The 19,929-nt window shown below is 36.1% G+C and overlaps 2 protein-coding genes across 2 annotated transcripts in view; both read right to left on the bottom strand.

Annotated features, from left to right (window-relative positions):
- The window catches only part of tmcc3 (transmembrane and coiled-coil domain family 3), a 45,454-nt gene extending 32,787 nt beyond the window's left edge, over positions 1-12,667 (bottom strand). Inside the window, exon 1 of the mRNA XM_008400484.2 lies at positions 12,527-12,667. Within this exon, the coding sequence (XP_008398706.1) occupies positions 12,527-12,571 (45 nt within the window). The 5' untranslated portion in view covers positions 12,572-12,667. The remainder of the gene's footprint in view (positions 1-12,526) is intronic.
- Positions 12,668-15,834: 3,167 nt separating this feature from the next.
- Positions 15,835-17,689, bottom strand: ndufa12 (NADH:ubiquinone oxidoreductase subunit A12). The gene is made up of 4 exons (XM_008400482.2): positions 17,574-17,689; positions 17,187-17,272; positions 16,248-16,335; positions 15,835-16,089 (listed from the first exon to the last, which is right to left on the bottom strand). Exons 1-4 carry the CDS (start codon positions 17,660-17,662, stop codon positions 15,909-15,911), a joined length of 444 nt encoding a protein of 147 aa, XP_008398704.1. The 5' UTR covers positions 17,663-17,689; the 3' UTR covers positions 15,835-15,908.
- Positions 17,690-19,929: the final 2,240 nt, after the last annotated feature.

Here is a 19,929-nt window from a genome sequence, read left to right as displayed (position 1 = left end):
TGCAGCTGGAAAAATTTGACTTTGAGCAGGTAAACCACCTCTTGGAGAAGGAAAACAACAAATTGGAGCTTTATGGGGAAAAGCTAAACAAAAGACTGAGGGACATAGTGGAACAGCAAAACCAGCAGCCATTGGAAGAGGAAACCCACAAAGACAGCCAGTGGGTTTCAGACCAGCCACAGAAGAAGCCACATCAATTCAGGCGTGTGATCGGAGGCGTCTGCAATACATTTCTGAAAAAGTACCAAACAGGGCACTTTAAGGTATTGGGTTGAAAGATGGTACTTCTAAATGAAGAAGTGAACCTACAGGGGTTCAAAACAAGTTCTGTCCAACCTCCGTGGCTTCGTAGAGAGTCCTGTCGGTCTCCAGTCCTACCTGAAAGGGCTTTTTAGTGAGTGCTGTTGGTCTCCTGTCCGACCTCTAGGGTTCATAACGCGTCCTGTTGGTCTCCGGGCTGACCTCTAGGGTTCAACATTTTGAGTTTCAATTATTTATTTTAAATTTTTATATTTATTTTAATTTAATTGTTTTATTTCATTTAGTTAAATTTTTTTTTCAGTTTAAATAATTTTTTCAGTTAAATTTTTGTTTCTTTTGAAAAAACTTTATGGCTCCAATTTAGCTCCATACATTTCCATTGATCATTTAATTGCACATTTTGAAGATAAAACTGGTTAATGAAAAAAAAATCCTTTTTTGATCAAATGTTCAGGTGCCAGGATGACATGTTTTTTGGGGGGGAATATAAAATATTGGATTATTTCATCAAACTGCCACAGAATTTTTTTTTTAAACCACATGAGTCACATGATCAACACTTGGATGTTACTACTGATGGAAACCACAAAGAAAATGACAGCAGGAGTGGATATTTTCAATAACTTATTCAAACTTATTCACATGTGACTCTAAATATATTGATTTAATAGAAATAATTAAGAAATTGCGTTTTTTCAACATGTAGACAAGGTTTTCGGGACATTTGTAATCAAGACACAGCTCTAGTCAACCTGCCATCATTTTTGTGCACCTAGCTAAACAAATGAACACGTTAGCATGTCTGAGTTAGCAGCAAGTCCACCTCCATCATCTTTAGGTCCAAAAATAATTACTTAAGTTTTTTTTTTAGTTTTTTTTTTTTTTAAGTAAAGTTATGCCACATCTACACTTTGATTTATTCTAAGAATATGTTCAGTGCTTGAATAGGTTCATAGTTAGCTGTGTACCATCTGCATATTTCCGCTTCTGGTCAAAAACAACCAATCAGAGCCAAGAGGAGGGTCTTAGCACTGTCAATCAACTCATGTATGCACTGCTAAATGTGCTACAGGTGGAAAAACAACTTACAGATACAGTAAAACAGTTTATCTGCCATCAAAAGGCATATGCAATGAATGCTAACTAGTTTACCACTATGTTGTGGTAAACTAGCTGTAGCTTAGCAAAGAGCAAACAGGATTGGCAGTGCTAAGACTCTCTCCCTGCCTCTGATTGGTTGTTTCTGACTGACTGGTGTATTTCTGCAGTTAGCACTGGGCAGTTAGCACAGATGATCTAATTTAAATTATAGTACCATAAAGAAAATTCTAACAAAAATGTGAAAAACACATTTAAGTGCAGCTTTAAAGCACTAGCATGACAAAAAAAAATAGAAAATGAGAAAAAAAAATTATTTGTTCAGAATTAAGCTGTTTTTGTTTAAAGATTGCTTAACATGATAAATGTCACATTTGTGAATCTTGGCCTACGAAGGCAACATTACATAGAACTACAAAGTTTCCACCAATATCCAATTGCAACAGAGACTGGAGGTTGGGGATTACAGAAGAATTATTATTCTGGGCACTCACATGTACGCCAGGCAGAAATAATCAGTCTTGACATGGTATAATCAAACACTCAGAGGTCAGCTGTCCTGTCTGTTGTCCAACATCACTAAATCCTTTCCAAGAACACCTCGTCAGCTGCAGCAGACGAGGTGAGAGCGTCGGTTATCTGTTTGTGATGGAGCCTGTCATTGGGTTTGACGGATCAGGTAGAGGACAAAGAGGCTGTGAAGTTGATTTGTTGGAGACCAAAGCTAAACTCTGAAAGCTGTTACACTGGGTCAGAGTTTCCCTGTTTCATTCTTATCTGGCCTAGCACAACATAGTATTTTAGTAAAACTCTGATTTACATAGAAAAGGGAGCTGAAACATAAAATCCATCAGGTTTCCCTTGTATAAATACACACAAACATTATCCTAAATGTTGATGATTTTTCTATTATTTTTGTCTGTAAGGTTTTCAGCCAGAAAACCTGCTAAGCCTGGTGATTGGGGCACTTGGTAGTCATTCATCGATGACAGCCCATCGATTTTTTTGAGTTAAACATTTTTTAAAGTTGACAAAAAAAATGTGAAAATTATCACTTGATAATCTGTGGTTCAGATTAATACCTGAGCACCAACTATAAAGTCTTAAAAAACATCTAAAAAAAAAAAGTATAAATAAGCAATGCTAAGCCTAGTGGGGACACAAGTAAAGCCTGGTGGCCCGCCAGGCTTGTAATACACTGGGGGAGACCTCGTGTCTGGATGTGGATTCTTCATTCTTCACAAACCTTTGCTTTATTTAGTTGAGCTTACTCAAAGGGTGAATCAAAGGGTAAAAGTTACTGAATGTTTGTTTAAATGAATCCTTTCTGTTGTACTTTCTGTATTTTTAACAGGCAATGAAAATGTCACTTAAGATTTGTTTAATGCATCAACCTGCCGACCTTGAGCCAGAAAGACAACTTTGTGCCATTTTTTATTGCAGTTAAGGGCAACAAATGGCCCGCAGGCTGCACTTTAAGCACCCCTGAATTAGTGGGAACCGTATCCCCCACGTTTCTGCCAAACTCATCCTTCCATTCTCAAAAACAAAAAAAAACAACCAGAAGAAGAAGAAGCTTCACTGCTCCTCCTCCTCCTGCTAATCCTTCTGAGCTCTTTTCAATCTCCACAATAGTATTTTGCTCTTTAGGTTCCCTCCTCTCCAGCCGACTCTTTTGTTCCCAACAGGCAGGGGAACTAAATCAGTGGCTGAGCCAGGGGATGTGGGAAAAAGGCTAACGGTAAATTTAAGCAGATGCGACTCCGTTATTCACTCAGCTTTATATGCTGGAGAGTTTTATTTTGTTACAGTATTAGTGACCTTGATACAGTTGTTATGGAGAAGAAAAAAGGGGGAGAATAAATCTGGTTTTGAATGGCAGTGACAATAAAAGGGGTTTAAATCTGAAGAGATAAAAAGAAAATGCTCTTCAAACTTAAAAATGTAAATTATGCCCATGTACAAAAATTTCTTTAATAGATTAGACAAGAGGATGTGTCATCTCTTGAACCCGACATCTACATATTTTTAACTTTTTGTCATGTTGCAACCAAAAGGTTTGATTAATTTTATTTAGACAGAAATCCAAAAGTTTGATGTAATATATAAAGCCAACTGCAGTGTAACAGGGTTTTATTTTAATAATATCATAGATGTGATTACGTTAGTCAAATTACTTATTCTTTGAATTTATTTTGTTTAGTCAACAAGTTGTTTTTTCAGAGATGTATTGGTGTTTTAAGTTCTGTTACCCTGCTCTTGGCAGCTGGTGGTTACCATAGTAACGGTAACTGACAGCTCCTCCCCCTTTTCCAGTTGCCGTCGGTAACTGTGGAATGCGTTAGAATCAGCTCTGTGTCTTTACAAGAGTTATATTTTATAATATATTTTAGACAAATGTAATAATATTCAGTGTTTCATTAGTAATTTTGCTATGTTTTGTAAACGTTTTTAACTGTTATCATTATTAATGTTGTCCATTTCAGCTCTGTTTAACTTATTTTAACTGTTGCTAACTTTGTAGTTTGTTTAGGGTTATTCAAGGCTTTTTCGCACTGCAGGGAACGGTACGGAACGGAACGGAACGGTTCCGACCGTGTTTGCCTTACAACTTGCGACCGGTTCCACCCGGCCCCTTGGAACCACAAGAGCTGTGGTTCCAATCGGGCCGGCCAAGCGGTTCTGCTTAGAACCAGCAGCTGATTGGCCGCTGGTTGTTATGGAGTCAGACGTTGATTTTCCATTGACAGCTGGCTCTCACTAAACTGTATTTTGTAAAGAGTGCTCTTTTCAATATTTGTATTATTAGTTTTAATTAGCAATGGATTCGTCTCAATGTAGTGCAATCACCTGGTCTAATGATGAGGTTTTTTTTTTCCTCGCTGATGAACGAGTACAGAATGAACTAGATCGGTCAACAGGAAAGAGAAAGTTTTCCGCCGCATCTGTGAGGAAAAGGCTTCGACCGCTACATCAAAACCATTGTTTGGTTTAAAAAATAATGACGTCAGGTACAGCATCGATGGCGCCCTCAGTGTAATGCAAACACAACAGGGCTGGAACCGTTCCGTTCCCTACACGTTCCCTGCAGCGCGAAAACGCCTTTATTGTACCTTATTTAGTAGGGGCAGAAGCTGCTGGGCTGATGTTAACCACCAGCTTGATTTCCTGTTTTATTAGAAGAAATACAGTGAACCTGAATGTGTCTGTCATGAAGTACTGAACCTGAGACAAACATAGAAGTGTGTATAATGTTTATGTTTATTCTCCAAAGTACTGTCTCAAGTATGACTTGAATGTGTGCTCATTGTTTTGTTAAAAATCTGAAGAAAAAAAAAGTGTGTAAAATGTCACCAATTTAAAAAAAAACAAAAAACCAAAGAGGACATTAATGTTACCATTTTAGCAAATTTTGCTGCTGTTTAGACTGCACAATGGCTTCTGAAAAAGAAAAGTGTTTTGTTGTTGACTCTACATTCAGAAATCACTTACTGCCTTTTTGTTGGTTGTAAAGAAGGCTCTACTAATGCTTTTTAAAGATGTACATTTGTATAATTGCGTTTGTTTGGATTAAAGTGACAAGAGGCCTTAAAACAGCTCAAAAAGGCAGAACTGACCAAACTAAAACTTCATTAACTCAGAATGATTTTGTGCAAAAAATGTAGACCAATCCTAACCTGTACAAGGAACCAAAATAGGTCACCTTTAAACCGCTTCAATCGGTATGTACTATTCATCAAAGAAACAGGGATCTGCAAAACATTTCTGTTACTACATTTATTCTCACACAACGTGGCCTTTCTTGGGAAATAAAATTGCTTTTTGCCATTACTGTGGGTTCCTGCTGCTTCAGCACTCAAGCAGTTTCACTCCGTCTCTGACAACCGCTGTTCATTGTTATGCATGAAAAACCTGTGGCTCGCCTCGAGTCAAGCTGCTCCAGTAATCACATCTCAGGCCATTACAAGCCCATTCAAATAGTTTCTTTCTGGGGAAAAACGATGAGGGTCTGAACTTATTTCATTTCACATCAACAGAAATATGTTGACTCCTTCAACATGCATGGCACCAAGCAGGGATGTTTAAAAATCAGTGCAATAAATAGGATCTATTGACAAGAAGCCACTTATAGGTACTTTTGTTTAATCAGGGGTCACAATTAAATGTTTCAAACCAATTTTTACATGCTTTCTGATGTCATCAGTTTCCAGAAATAAGCTGTCAAGACATTTTCAAGCCCTATGAGAAGAAGAGCTGGACTTTTTCAGCTGTGTTTCTTGAAAATAAAATAATTTAAGGTGATAAATATGAAAGCTCCTGTGAAGTCTGAAAAATTTTGATCAACCTCAGCATCAAAATCCAATATGGCTGCCACGAGTGATGTGGACTTAAACTTTTAATCATCGTCTCAAGCACAAATACTGCTCTAGAAAAGCTTCTTTAAGATACGAACCACAAAAAAGTGTAATTTGTATCATTAAACTACACAGTTACTTCATTTAATCTTCAAATTAATTCCTATTTATTGACACTATAATTGAACAAACAGTGGAGAAAATAGTAAAACTGAACAATTCCAGACAGTTTTGGAGGTTTTTAAACATCATTAGTTGATATTTATCGTGACAACATTAAATCCGAATTCTTATCAAACTGAGAAATTTATCACGATAAATTATAAACGATATGATAAATGCCCAGCCCTTCAGCCATGTATTTAAAGCTAGTATTAGCTGCAATATTAAACCATTTAATGCACTTTCAGTTATTTTTTTCTCAACGAATCATTTGCACAACCTCTTAATTTGAACCTGTTCCTTCAGTTAAACATTTCTCTTACTCTGACTTTAGTTGATCAGTATTTGGAAGTGTGGCAAACAAAAACTGAACAGCTTTGTTCAATTCATTTCTAAAACTACAGAAACACTACAATTCTTAAACAGAAAATCAACATCATTGTTCACAACTTCTTCTTTTGTTTGCTGGCTGGCCTGATTGAAATTCATCATGAGAGAAATCCAACTCAATGGGAGAAATCCCAGACAGAGCAGTGAAGGGAGATGAGAATCGATTGGAATTATATTAAGATTGGTAGTCCTAACAGATCTAAAAAAGAAAAGTTTGGTCTGATTTAATTCCTGAAAGTAGGGAAAAATAATTATGAAGAGTGTGTACACATAGGATTTAAATTGTATTAAAATATGCTGAGACCTGGCTGGTAACCAAAACTATTTGTTTAGCTTTTATTCACAACGTTAATGAAACAAACCCTGCAGCTTCACCACAGCATACGCAGATGTGACCCTTTGAGTCCCTGAATGCTTTCATAGGATGCTCGGGGCACCAGAGGCGGCTTGAAATAAACATCTAAAGGGTCATGCTTTGAAAGCATGCGGGGGAGGTTTGCTGGGCCACCAGCTTTCATGTGTCGCTGTCCTTTTGCAGGCCCGAGTCACTGCCCACTCGGCACCAGCAGCTTGTGACATTTCAGCTGCTTTGTCTTCTCTTCGAGCGTTTTAAAAACCCTTCTGTAGTTATATTTCGACGTAAAATGGCAAATGTTGGGATATGGAGGGTGATGGAATTGGAAGACAGAGATGTGATATTAAAAAATGAGAGGTCACAGATAAAAATAAACAGCTTAACTGGCATTCAGAATGTCAGAAAGCTAAGCAGAGAAAACGCCAGCATGGTGACTAAAAATGTCTGCTACTTACAGAGATGGCATCATCTAATTGAGGCATTTTTGTGCAACAAAATCGGTTCAACTAGGTTCGATTTTTGTTTACTTGTGTCTCTTTTGTAGATAATGCTATTTAACAGAATCATAACTACTTTATTTTTATAGAAAGTGCTCCTGGATCACTTATTTTGTCTTATTAGTGCGTCTTTCCTGGATAATGTGGCTAATCACAATTTCTTGAAGTAAATATATCTTCACGTATTGCATTGTTCTGTTTCTGTATTAACTAGAATATCTTGTAAAATTTACTTTTTATTTTTTTAACATGTAAAGTACTCCTTGTAAAGTGTCTATTCACTCCGAGGTTTTGTTTTGGTTACGTTTCCTTAGATAAAAAACGTTTTAACCACTTTGAATAATAAACTGAACGTGATTGACAACTGGGATCAATTCGAAATGTAGGTAATGGACTTGGAATTTGTCTGTGTAATTTGACTTGTGTTGTGCTGTAAAAATAAATTGACTTAAATTGACATTTTAAAAAAAGGACAGAAACGATCCAAACAAACTTTATCAAATAATTCCGCAGCCAAGTTTAATTGTTTTTGGGGAAAAATGAGAATCTTGATCAATGTGTCATTAGCAAAACGTGCAATGTGATGATAAGAACCAGATTATTGATTAAAGATGTTGAATTTCAATAAATAATATTGTTTCTTAGAATTAACCAATGAAGATAAGCTAGAAAAGACAAGTTGGGGATGTGCCAAAGATGTTAGCTTCACTGAAACTGCCTCTGTTTTAAATACAAAACCTTTTTTTCTCTTTTCTGAGTCGGTGGCTAGAGGCTACGAGAAAAAAAACAAGGTTATATGATAATGAAGATGAAAACACACAAACACACACATGGCTATGTCGCTGTTTGACTCAACCGGACAAGTCAGTGAACAAATCCTCCTAAATGCAGCATAATGTTGCTTATACATGTGGATAGAAAATGCCCTTTTTCTCTGTAGCTGGGCAAATTTGAGAGAAACAGTGTTGAAAATTATATAAAATTATAGGAAACTGGATTTATTGGTTTAGATGATCAAAAATGTTATTTTATAAATAGTTACTGCGATGAAATATTGCAAAGGGATCAGAATCACAACTGTACACAGCTATCCTGGTGCCTTTTGATTATTTTATCACTTTCAGGCATAATAATAATAATATGATCACATTATCCATCTAATTTTGACTTGTATTTTTTGATATATAATCCTCATGTATTATACATGCACTAGAAACAAATATTGCTACTGGTATTGTGTTTGCTTGACATTAGGGTGACAAAGATAAAAACAAAAGCTTAGACGACTCTTCTAAATAATTGTATGTTTCTTTAATATGATATATCTAGTTAAAATCTGTCTAATTTACTTGCTAATTGCTAATGGCTAAACATGCTACAAAAATTTAACACTTTGTTGTAATTTCTGAAATGGGTTATTGAATCTGTAAACTTAAATTTAATCTAATCATTTAATGATATTTATTAATTTTGTCTTTCTTGGTCATTTTTTTAAAAGACTGAAGCAACTGCTTCATTAGGAAACACTTCAAGTCAGCTAATAGCATGCTAGCAAAGGTACAGTTAGTGTTTAGCTAACGCTTAGCATCTAAATACAGTTTTCCCTAGATCTGAGACCAATTTTAGCTCAAATTTATTATGTGAACACAAATAAATCTCCAAATAAAACAGCTATGATTTATCACTCGGTGAAATATGAACACTTTTTTCTTATGATAGCTTAAATTTGTATATATTTTTTAGCTTGAATAGCTAAAGCTTTTTATTTATATCTATAATCTAGTGATAGAGACATTAACAGCTGGTTTCTAGGGCAACCAGTCATGCTGTATTTTTATTTTTAAATATTTTTATGAGTGTTGATTGCTTCTGCACAGTGAAATTTATGTGACTAATTTCTTTTGAGAGTCCGGATTTACATATTTTTTCCACCATGTGGATGTGATGGACACCCAGAGTGAAATGTCTGGAGAGCAATTACTGTAGCCGGAAAAATACTGTATGAGTAATTAAGTGAAAGCAATCAGTGAGGGAACATAATGAATCAGAACCAGCTTGAAATGCCCCATTTGTAAGAGAACATAATTAGTTTGTGATGCAAAAATGTGAGGCCTCATTAAAACATCATGTCTATCATGACAATATCAATTATGTCGTTAAAGACAGGAAATCATGATTAATGTATTCACTTTTTTTAAGTAGAGGCTTTAATTTGATTTTGATTTGCAGGTGTTTAAAATCAAATCAGCAGCTTGCAGTCCACCAAGCAGAAAAAGTTGCTTTGTTCTCCTTCTGAATGCTAATTTTGAGTTTGGCATCTCCTGGAATATATCAAAACGATGACTCAGGCCCGCATGCAAACTTGCAATTAAAGCGTGCTCAGGTTTTTTCTGTTCCTTCCTGAGAATGCTGATCTTAAGCTACAGGGTCATTCTTAAGCCGACGGGGAAGTTCAACAGGAAGTGGATCACGACAATTTTCCCCAGAAGCCTGAGGCAATTGACAAACAAGTTTGGCCTCACTAAAAGCGAAACTCGCAGGCAGGAGAAGCACTTCACTTAATCAAAAGGAGTTAGAAAAATAAATGTTTCCGACTGAACATGAAATCCTCAAAGAAAAGCAATAACTCTCAATTAGCACTAACACAAACGCGCAAGAACAGTGAAAAATGTCTTTCTGTCTCTCCGGGACAAATTTATTTAAATTATCCAATAACTCAGCATCAGATGGACAATATCTGAATGAAGATAAACTTTGGTAATATGTGATTTTTATCACTAAACTGCACACAGTAATTGAATTTAGTCATATTTTCAAATATATATACTTATAGACACTTTAATTGAAAGAAAATTGTAAATCTTGGAAATGCAAACAATTTTGGGGTTTTAAAAAAATCCTTATTTGGACTTTATTGTGATTGTAAATAAAAATCAATATCATGATAAGAAATTTATCACAATATATGACAAACGATGAGATAAATGCCTAACAATAGTTGTTTTATAAATATTTATCTATAAAACAATAGATGAATATAGAAAATCACCTCCTGCAAACTGTTAAGTACAGTAGAGCACCTGTCATGCTGTGGGTCAATTTCTCTTCCAGACTATCTGTAATAAAATGTTTACCAGTGGCACAAATGGAGAAATATTATGGTATGTTTGGTCGTAAGAGAGACACCTGTGGAAGTTAATGAATGGAGAACAAAAAAACAGGAAATGGAGCTTGAACTTTCATCCAATGTTCACTAGTTCAGATCAAAAATGAGATTTCTTGGAAACTCTGGCTGAGCTCATAACTGAAAACGCCTCCATACATCTTACAAGAAGCAGAAAATATGCACCAGTGGGGAAAAAAGCCGGTTCTAACAGCTGGTACTAATTCTGAATTACCAGGAAGAGCAGCGAACAGAAACGCTCAGATGTACAGACGCTGACAGGAGCCCAAGAGTTTCTTAGAACTATGCTGTTATTTTTGATGAAATGCAGAAAAAATGAAGATTATTCCAGATTGCTGACTGGTATTGTTCTTAATCAGGGTATCTGCAAGCTTAGAAAGTCAACTTTGTGATTTTTTAAGACCTTTGTAACGCCATCTTGTATAAAATTTAAGACAAAAACAGATGGTTGGTGGAACTTGCTGTGTTTCAATCAAGCATAGCAAAAAGTACGAACCAGGCTTTTTGCTTCTCACGCTGCAGATCGATTAAAGCTGTAGCAATGTTTTTACCAGCGTTGCACTGAGAAGTAGCTCGCTTGATGAGGTGTTTGCTAATTGCTGCTGGCTAGTCTGAAGGAACTAAGTGGTGGAAGCTTTGAAACTGCAGCTCGGAGGAGGAGCTTCGCCTTGAAGGCGGGGCTTGGCCAACTCAGGCATTTTACACAGCTGAATGGTTGCCCTGGAGATTAACTGATTTCTTAAATATGCATATAGGAATAAAAGCAACACTTCTGGCATGTTTTAGATGAGGAAATAACATTATAACATGATGTAAAGCTAGAAAAAGTTACAAATTTTACATGGTATTGCCATGACTTTGCAACTGGAAGATGGACAAATATCTACAGCAGTTGCATAACAAATCAAAACTTTTAACTTTTTTTTTTAAATTATGAATTAAAGTCAAGGTCAGCTTTGGATTCAAGGAAGAAATAAAACTAAAGTCAAACTATCCCACATAAGCCGCTAAGTACAAGAGCCCACATGGCGACGGAGGCCTGTGCTGCTGACACGATCTCCTCTGTCAAACAGTGAAAAACAGAGATTAATGAGAGGGACGGGCACTGCGCTGCAGAAACAGCCACCGCCGAGGGTTTGTCGGCACATCAGGGTGCAAAAACCCGTGATAACAGCAGGCGATGAAAGATGAATGCAGATCAGGAGCTGACAAATCAGGGAGCGATTAAAAAGAGGCTTCTCTCCTCGGCTGTTTCCTGGTTTGTGGACTGAAGATGACTGCTGGCCTGACAGGAAGGGCCTCATTGTGCTGCAGCAGAGGGCTTACGTAAGATGTTGGTGTGCAGACATGGACACACTCAGCACAACAACGCAATGTTTCCTTTTTTACAGAATAGAAACTTTCATGGTATAGCTATAAAAAACCCCCCTAAAAACAATTAACTAAACAAACAAAACAAAAACGTGTGCATCGGAGCCGGCATTCCTCAGCTGTTACTCAAACCGCGAAGGCCAACGGCACACATGCACTTAGAATGAAACATGGTGAAACTTGCCTGACTCAACCTTTAGCTGTTAGAAATGCACTTCCTTCACTTTTACTGTAAGTCGGTGTAAACGCTTGACTGCACAGTGGTAGCGAAAAACAACCTTTTAAAAACCAGAATATGATTCAGAAGGACTTCTAAAAGTCTCGTTGTTCGGGTAAATATAATGTTTGATTTGTTTTTCCAACGGCAAACTTCAAAAACACAAAATATTACCAAGCATTTTTGTCTAGTTTCATCAGCAAATTTCTTTGTACACTTAAAGTAAGAGGAAATTAACTTAAAGTAACTTATTAGCAAGATATTAGAACTTTAATTCATTAAAACTGGTGAAAAATACTATCAATCAATCAATTAATCAAGTTTAGTTGTGTAGCAACGTTCAGCAAAAAGGCAGTTCAACATCATAAAACCAATATCACGTTTTGTCATTGTTAAAAGTTTGGTAGTTCCACTGAAATATGTTGCTATCAGTGAAATAATCAGCCATTTGAACTGGTACTTTCTCTAAAACAAAACTCCTCCATCTTGCTAACAAGTTACTTGTTAGATAGTTTTGTCTCATTTTAAAATAGTTGCAGATTTTGTGTTTTTGCAGAGCAGAGATTTGACTGGAAACCACATCAAGCTAGCGGCGGCAGCAGCAACAACAGAGAGAGTTTTAAAGTGCATTTCTACCTCGGTCACCCAGATGAGCGGGATGGCGCTGTAATTCTTCCTCATCCCTCCTCTCCCTCAGAGCCTGAGGTCAAAGTGCATGGAAGTGCATGAAGCCCCCTGTGGGTCGCTGGCACTCTGAAGCTTCAGGACTCCAACAGAGCAGCCAAAGCAGCAGCAGCAGCGTCTCTCTCTCTCTCTGTGTTTCGTGAGCAACAGTCTTATTGTGAAATCTTGCACTCCGTGTGGCAGCAGCTATTAGAATCAAAGCGGCTCGGATTCCTCCGGTGGAGGTGTGTTTTCAACATTTATAGCCACCAAGCGCTCTCTCTCTGGGGTAAAGGGTTTTTTTCTCTCTCTCTGATCTCTATCAGACAGTAGCAGAAACCTGCCAATCGGGAGCGAGCAGGCGGAGAGGATGAGGAGGGAAATGAATGAGTGCAGGATTCGCTCCCTGAGGGGAAGACGTTTTACTGAACAGGACAGCCAGATAACGGCCGGCGTGTTTACACGGCCAGGCTGGACTCTGCACTGCCGCTCAGGCTCGCTGGGACATTCTGTCCAAACCGGGGAGAAGCTGCTTCTTTCTGTCGCCCAGCCAACCGACAGGATAATAAACGAGTGATATTTTCAGCATCTGTTTGTCTTTTTTGTTGTTCGTAGCAATTCCCCCCGAAGGGATGAGTAACTGTGCTGTTGACACAGATTAAAACATCAGACAATAAAAATCGACATTTGTTTAAATTTCTGCAAAGCCAGAAATGGCTCTCCATAGCTGTGTAGTTCTGCATGGCCTCGTGTTTGTTTACATAAACCTGAATTTATAAGAGATTAACTCTGTGTTTTAAAGATGGTCCAAAGCCAATTTAGATAAAATAAGGAAGCATTTAACCTGATTTTCTCTTCGTCCTGAGAATTTGACTCCTATCACGGCTGCAGATCGGACTTTCATTTAACACAGTTTGGAACATTTTCATAAACAAAACCATTCTGTTCTACCACACCCTGGAATTTCACTTGCATAACTTTGTTTGAATGAATGTACGGCTTGACGTACAAGAGGGAAACAGTCAGATGTTCTGCTGACTCCTTTAGTCCAAGTCTAAGTTATTTAGAAAGTCTCATTTAAAAAACACCTACTCTATCCTAATTATGCTACAGAAATAACATAAATAAAAGACAGAAAGCAAATATTCCCCAAATGTGGTTCATTTACGCCCTATTTCATAACCCTATAGAGTTTGGTGATATGGATTACAAATAAAATGTTATATTTTTTCATGACATGTCTGAGTTTTTTGGCATTCCATACAATGTTTTATTCAGGAAGGTTTCTGGTCACTGACGTCAGTCCTGCAGCCCTTGTGCATAAACATAAACTCTGATGCTTTTTATCAGCCTTTAAGTGCAGGAAACCCATTAAAACAAACCCAAGATATGGAGAATTACGTTCTGGTAAACGCTGAGGAAAGACCTCACACTTTCCTCCAGGAGCAGGAACCACTCAGGGGAAAACATTGACTGTTAGCGATGTCAAATAGAGAGATAACGAGGAAGAGGATTCACCCTCTTCATTGCATTTCTGCTGCTGGCATCGCTGCCACCTCAGCCAGATGCTGCATCAGCAGTCACAGAGTCAGAGGCTCAAATTATCTGCTCCATTTGCAGACGATGATTCAGACTGCAGAGAGACGTAGACGTAGCTGAAGAGCAGCTAATAAGCCCCTTGCTGAATAAAAAGCGAGAACTTCAGCTTGGAGTGCGCTGGGAACGTTTTATAATTATGCATCAAAGCACTCACAGCTGATTGTTCTGAAATTACTCTTGAGGATTTAAATGCGACACCTCCTTCACTTTGCAAAACGAATCTCCTCTGATGTCTGAATACAGATGGGAACGGATCAGCGTTCGCTAAAATGCTGACAGGAGAGGATGCCAGAAGCCTTCAGAGCCAAACTGATGAAGCTTTGGAGACGGCGCTGACTCACCGACACAGATTAAGAAAAGAGCGCCCCCTTTTGGCCATTAAGCGATAGTAAAATTCACTTTGTGATGATTTTCTTCTTCTGCTTCCACATCCTCCAAAAACTGGTATGAGGAAGAAGCGACAAAAACAGAAAGTCTCCTCATTTAGCAGCTGCAAATGTCTGAAAAAAAAGAAAAAAGGTTTTAACTGTTATCAAATTATCAAACTATGTTAAATTCTAGAAAATACTTGGAAATTTTTCAGTTTCAAAAGTCGAATTATTTTGTTTTTTTTTTTAGAAAATTTTATAGATTAATCTCAAAATTACTGATTTTTATTTTCTCGCAAAATTTTGACTTTTCAAACTCAAAAAGGGTTAAGGTTAGGGACAAAAATGTAAAAAAAAATTCTAGATTTTTTTTTTACATTAATCTCAAAAGTTCTGAGTTTTTAGCCGAAATTCATATTTGGTTTGTGCTAAAGTGAAAACGAACCTTTGTACTTTAGCAAGAAGCTGGTTAATTCACAGCAATGAGGTAAAACGGAGGCACACCTGTAGATGAATCTTAAGGTAACTCAAACTCACCGTTTGCTTATGAAATATGAGAAAATCTAAAATAAATCATCAAGGATATCCGATGGAAATCTTTGGATATCCATAAATGAACCAAAACATTTGGTGATCTCGCGAGATCTTGTGATCAGCGGTTAAAACGTCTCGTCGAATTGATTCGCCATCTTGTGGCTAACGGCTCCTTGTAAAAACAGGTGAGTTTTTTTTAATACGACTCCCGCATTTGATAGCGGCGTTAGCTTGAAACAAGTGACTATTTGAGACTCTTATTTTGAAGTAAAAAAAACAAACAAAAAAAAAAACTTAAAAGGAATAGCTTCGTGATCACAAAATTTGATCGTATTTCCTCGACAAGCTAGCTAGTACAGCTAACAAAAACCACCAAAGAAACCCTTGGCTTGCCTTATAGATTTTTTTTTGTTTGAAATATGTTTAAAAACACAACGTGTTTTATTCAGTTCTTAAGAATATGATATAGGAACTAAATGATTGTGTGTGCCTCAGTCTACTTTTGCATTAAATTTAAATATTCATTGTTAATCCCAAAGGGACATTAAATGTTGTAGCCCATTAATTCAGATTCTTCAAAGACTTATTGAAGATAGTGATGGCAGTTGGCAGGAAATATTTCTTGTAGCAGTCTGCATTACAGTGAATCTGAAGAAGTCATCACTGGTTGTACATCAACTTCCTCTGCTGGCGGGTCAAGATCAACTCACCTCTTTTCCTGTTCATCTTCAGAATTTAATCATAATATAAAACAGGTTGAAAGGAAGGACCATGATGCCGTTTTTAAATATCAGGATAAAGATTTTATTCAGGCAGGAAACTATAATTAACAGCATGAACATAAAGCAGTCAGTTCACTGGGCTCCGGCTTTAGGAGGAACCCACTCGTGGATCTTCTTGCGGGTGGTGGGGTACGGCACGTACTGCTGCGGGGAGCCACTCACGTTGAACTGATGAACCTCGGCGAGGAACTTCTTGGGCTCTGGAGGATGTGTGGTGGGTGGGTCTTCTGTCATACAGTGCAGCCAGCGATGCCTGAATGATGAAGACGAGGAGCTTTGGTTACATTTGCAGTCGCGCAACCATATTTAAATTAACCAGCATTTAATTGGAATGGCAGAAAGCACTATCACAGGTTTAACTTTTTCCAACAATTGTTCAAACAGTTCATGGATTAAAAACAAGGAAGATACCATTCAGCTGGCACCATGCTGCCATCCACCTCCCAGAATGTTCTCTTTCCGTTCATCTCTGTGGTGTAGATCACCCAACGGTGACGCCCTGAACACACAAATAACACATCAGAAGAAGCAGTTTCTTTAATTGTCCAGAAAGACTTATGATTTAAAATCTGGAATTAAGACAGAAAAAACAAACTTGCTTGGACCAAAAATACAATTGGATATTGGACTTATTTAGCTTGTATAATTTATTAATTTTAAGCTTACAACAAACACCACAAAGTTGGAAAGCATCAATTGTGTAAATCTAAAATGAGGTAGACTACAAAATAGTAATTTTAAATAGATGACGTGACCATAAGATTGAAACATTTAAGCAAACGTTTAAAAAAAAATTGTCTAAAATGGGTAAATTGTTTTAAATTAGCAAACATTACATAAATACTGTAGCATTGTTCCAGTCTTGACTTCATAGTTACCTGTTTATGCAGTACATAAAGTTAACTGATTTTTATAAGCCATTTAAGATGCAGAATTAAAAAATATAATCTTCTAAAATGTGTTCATTTTTTAGTAAATACAGTGCTTTTTTACTTACACGTTTACATTGTTCTTGTTTTTTTTGCCACACTAAAACGTTTAAAGTCAAACTAATTTTAAAATCAAACAAAGATAATCAGAATAAACTTAGAAAACAGTTTTCAAACCAACCCTCTGATAATAAATTTAAAAACACCCCTTGAATGTAATGAATTATTGTCAATTAACAAGACTTATCTTTTGATTAACTCTTTAATTGCAGAATTGGTTTAAATTTGCGATGCTAATTGAGATTTCTTCTGGTTGAGAGCAAAATTCTGAATTTTAAAATAATTTAGCCTACTTCATCTAGTCAGACAAGTTCTGTTTAATGTACGTGATTAAAGAACATTATGAGAGACATAAACTTACCAAAGAAGTAGTGCTTCTTGTCTTCATAGTATTTGTTTCCGTATTTATCAATACCAATAAGAGTGCCTGTTTTGATATCGTTCACCCTGCAAACACAAGCAAAACATTGATCTTAACTACCCTTGAATATATTTTAAGAAATAAAAAAACGACTCTAATGTAAAACGAGACACTTGTGAGTTTAAAAATGAGCATTCCAAATATTACATTTAATTTAAATGTCATTACGAGCCCTTTATATGGCAGATGTGGTGTTAGTTGTCAACATGCTAACTACAGTTAGCTTTACAGTCATCGCTCTAAGCAGGAATTTCCGTCTGTTTCTTAAGTTTCTGTGTCATATTTAAATACTGGGTGATAGTTGGTAATATTGTTGACTACACTGACCTGAAAAACTGTGTCAAAAAACCCCGAACTCCTCCATGACCTCCTAGCTGTCCCAAAGCCCTTCGGACCAGGTTAGCATACTCCGCCATGTTTAGACGGAAGTGCAACGGAAACGTCCCGACAGAACCAAGAAGGAAAAAAAGTTCCGCAAAATAGGGATTTGTTTTCTTAAATACAATTAAAATTTTAACCTTTAAGATATATCACTATAACCTATGGTCTTGTTCATATACATAGAATAAAGTAGAAATATCCTTTATTTATGATTTACAAAAGAATAGAGGCATAAATATTGAAGCTAAAATAAAAATCTAAAAAATTACAAAAAAATAATATTGTACAGTAAGGGCAAATTTAGATAACATGATAAACAAGTTAAGTACAATATTACAATAGCAGAAATTAAAAGAAAAAAGTTAAAAACCAATTCAATTTGCACTCTTCTGTCTGCAGTCCTATTTTCAATAATGGTCACTGCTTACCTCAGGTTGACACCCATAATCCTGTTACCTAACAAAGCCACAGAACAAGTACAATCAATATATTTATACACATTTATTAAAAACTGTTGCCTGACAGTTTAGAAATGCTGCTCATAAGAGACAAACTGTTTACAAAATGTTAAAGTACAGTCACAGAGGAACGCTTCAGAACTTGATTCTCACAACAGGCTGCAGCAGATTTATTTATTTTTTTAACTAAACAACTAAATTTTATTGACTCGACACAAACCAAACAGAACTAAAAACACATTTAACAAAATGAAAAGAAGATGTAGGGATTTTCCAACACATTTGTCATCAGAAATCTGTTATAAAAAGTGATGAATTGTTGTTTTTAAACTACAAACTGGTGGGTGACCTGGCAAGACATAAAGCAAACATAAAAAAATGGATGCCAAATAAATCTGAAAAACAATACATTTGTTTTTATCATTTTAAAAACAGGGGGGAGCCACAGTGTCTGTAAAATGAAATATTCACTTCTTAAAGTCTTTGCATCTGAGCATTCATTTAAAAGAAACATAGTTCACGCATTCTTCCCACAGTGTTTACGTGCAAAAATAGGATAATAAAAAAGAGGAAAAAAAGGATTTTGATCCTCTTCTAAAAAACTCTGAATCTGAAAATAAGTGGCTGCCTGCGCTTTTCAGACAATAAATGTTCCTAGTTTATAAATATTAGCTCTCGGCCTTAAAAACAAAACAGAAGAAAAAGGTCAGCATTGCTCGTTTATGTCCTTATACACAATAAAAACTTTTAAACATTCTGGATTGGCTAAACAGGAGAAACAAGAAAAATATCTCCATAAAAAAATGTGACATTTCCAGTTTTATCCAGGATTATTAAACATTTCTGTTTATGTTAAACTCTTAGGCACTAAGATGAACATAGACTTTTTGTGTTAAAGCTGGAGTTTAACAGCAAAATCCCAACTTGTTCCTTAAAATCTGCATACATTATCCAGGCAAAACTGCTTCATGTAACTACTCTGCAGCAAACGGGGGATAAAAATATGTCACAACCTGCAGATTGAAAAACAACAGCTTAGCACCCAGATGTGTATTTGGACATAATTTCAAATGGAGTGTAATCCATAGCAGTAAAAATGACCAGAAATAATTTTGAAACTTTATTTCTCGGTAATTAAGATTCACTCTTTGAATTAAATCACTAAAATAAATTAGCTTTTCCATTATGTTCTAATTTTTTTAGAGAAAAAAAAGTAACTTCTCTTTCCATTTTCTTCAAATTCTTCAAAAACCTTTAAAACTATTTTGCTCTCCTGACAGAGAAATACAACTTGTTTAAAGCGCAAATGTTACTTTTTAATAAAGGCACAACATTTTGGAGTTTTTTTTTAAAGGAAATTTCTTATTAAAAAAAACAACCAAAACAGCATTTTAGTTTGATTTTAAGATTAAAAAATATAAATATAAAAGAGGATGGATATATTTTTTCAAAAGCACATTGATTCTGGAAAACAGATCTAAAACATATTTCTGGTACTTTTAGTGTCATCCTTTGTGAAAATTCAGTGCAAACATTACAGGAAAACTTTTAAAAATAATTGAAAACCTGCATTTGTTATTAATATTTTTCTAATAGCCTAACATTTTCTTTTTCTGTGTAACATTTTGTGTTGCATTTGTTGCTGCTTCTTGGCCAGGACTTCCTTTAAAAAGAGGTTTTTAATCTCAGTGTGTTTTTATTCTGGTAAAACAAACATTAAATAGAAATAAAAACATTTTAAAACAGGAAGTGGTTCCTTTTTTTACCAAAGTTATAAAGAGCCCTTCTGCCACAGGCTGCAGACTGTTGTTATAGGTGATCTTTGATATTTTACTTTTTCTATT

Source organism: Poecilia reticulata, linkage group LG23, assembly GCF_000633615.1.
Source record: "Poecilia reticulata strain Guanapo linkage group LG23, Guppy_female_1.0+MT, whole genome shotgun sequence".
NCBI classification, from domain to species: Eukaryota; Metazoa; Chordata; class Actinopteri; order Cyprinodontiformes; family Poeciliidae; genus Poecilia; species Poecilia reticulata.
Note: the sequence above shows the minus strand (reverse complement) of the source record. Positions and strands in the feature narration are given on the sequence as shown.

Excerpts from the sequence above, each read along its gene's own strand:
- ndufa12 (XM_008400482.2), bottom strand. The coding sequence starts at position 17,662 with ATGGCGGAGTATGCTAACCTGGTCCGAAGGGCTTTGGGACAGCTAGGA. Across the intron at positions 17,273-17,573 it reads TTTTTGACACAGTTTTTCAG|GGTGAACGATATCAAAACAG; the intron begins GTCAGTGTAGTC and ends TTGTGTTTGCAG. Across the intron at positions 16,336-17,186 it reads CAAGAAGCACTACTTCTTTG|GGCGTCACCGTTGGGTGATC; the intron begins GTAAGTTTATGT and ends TTGTGTGTTCAG.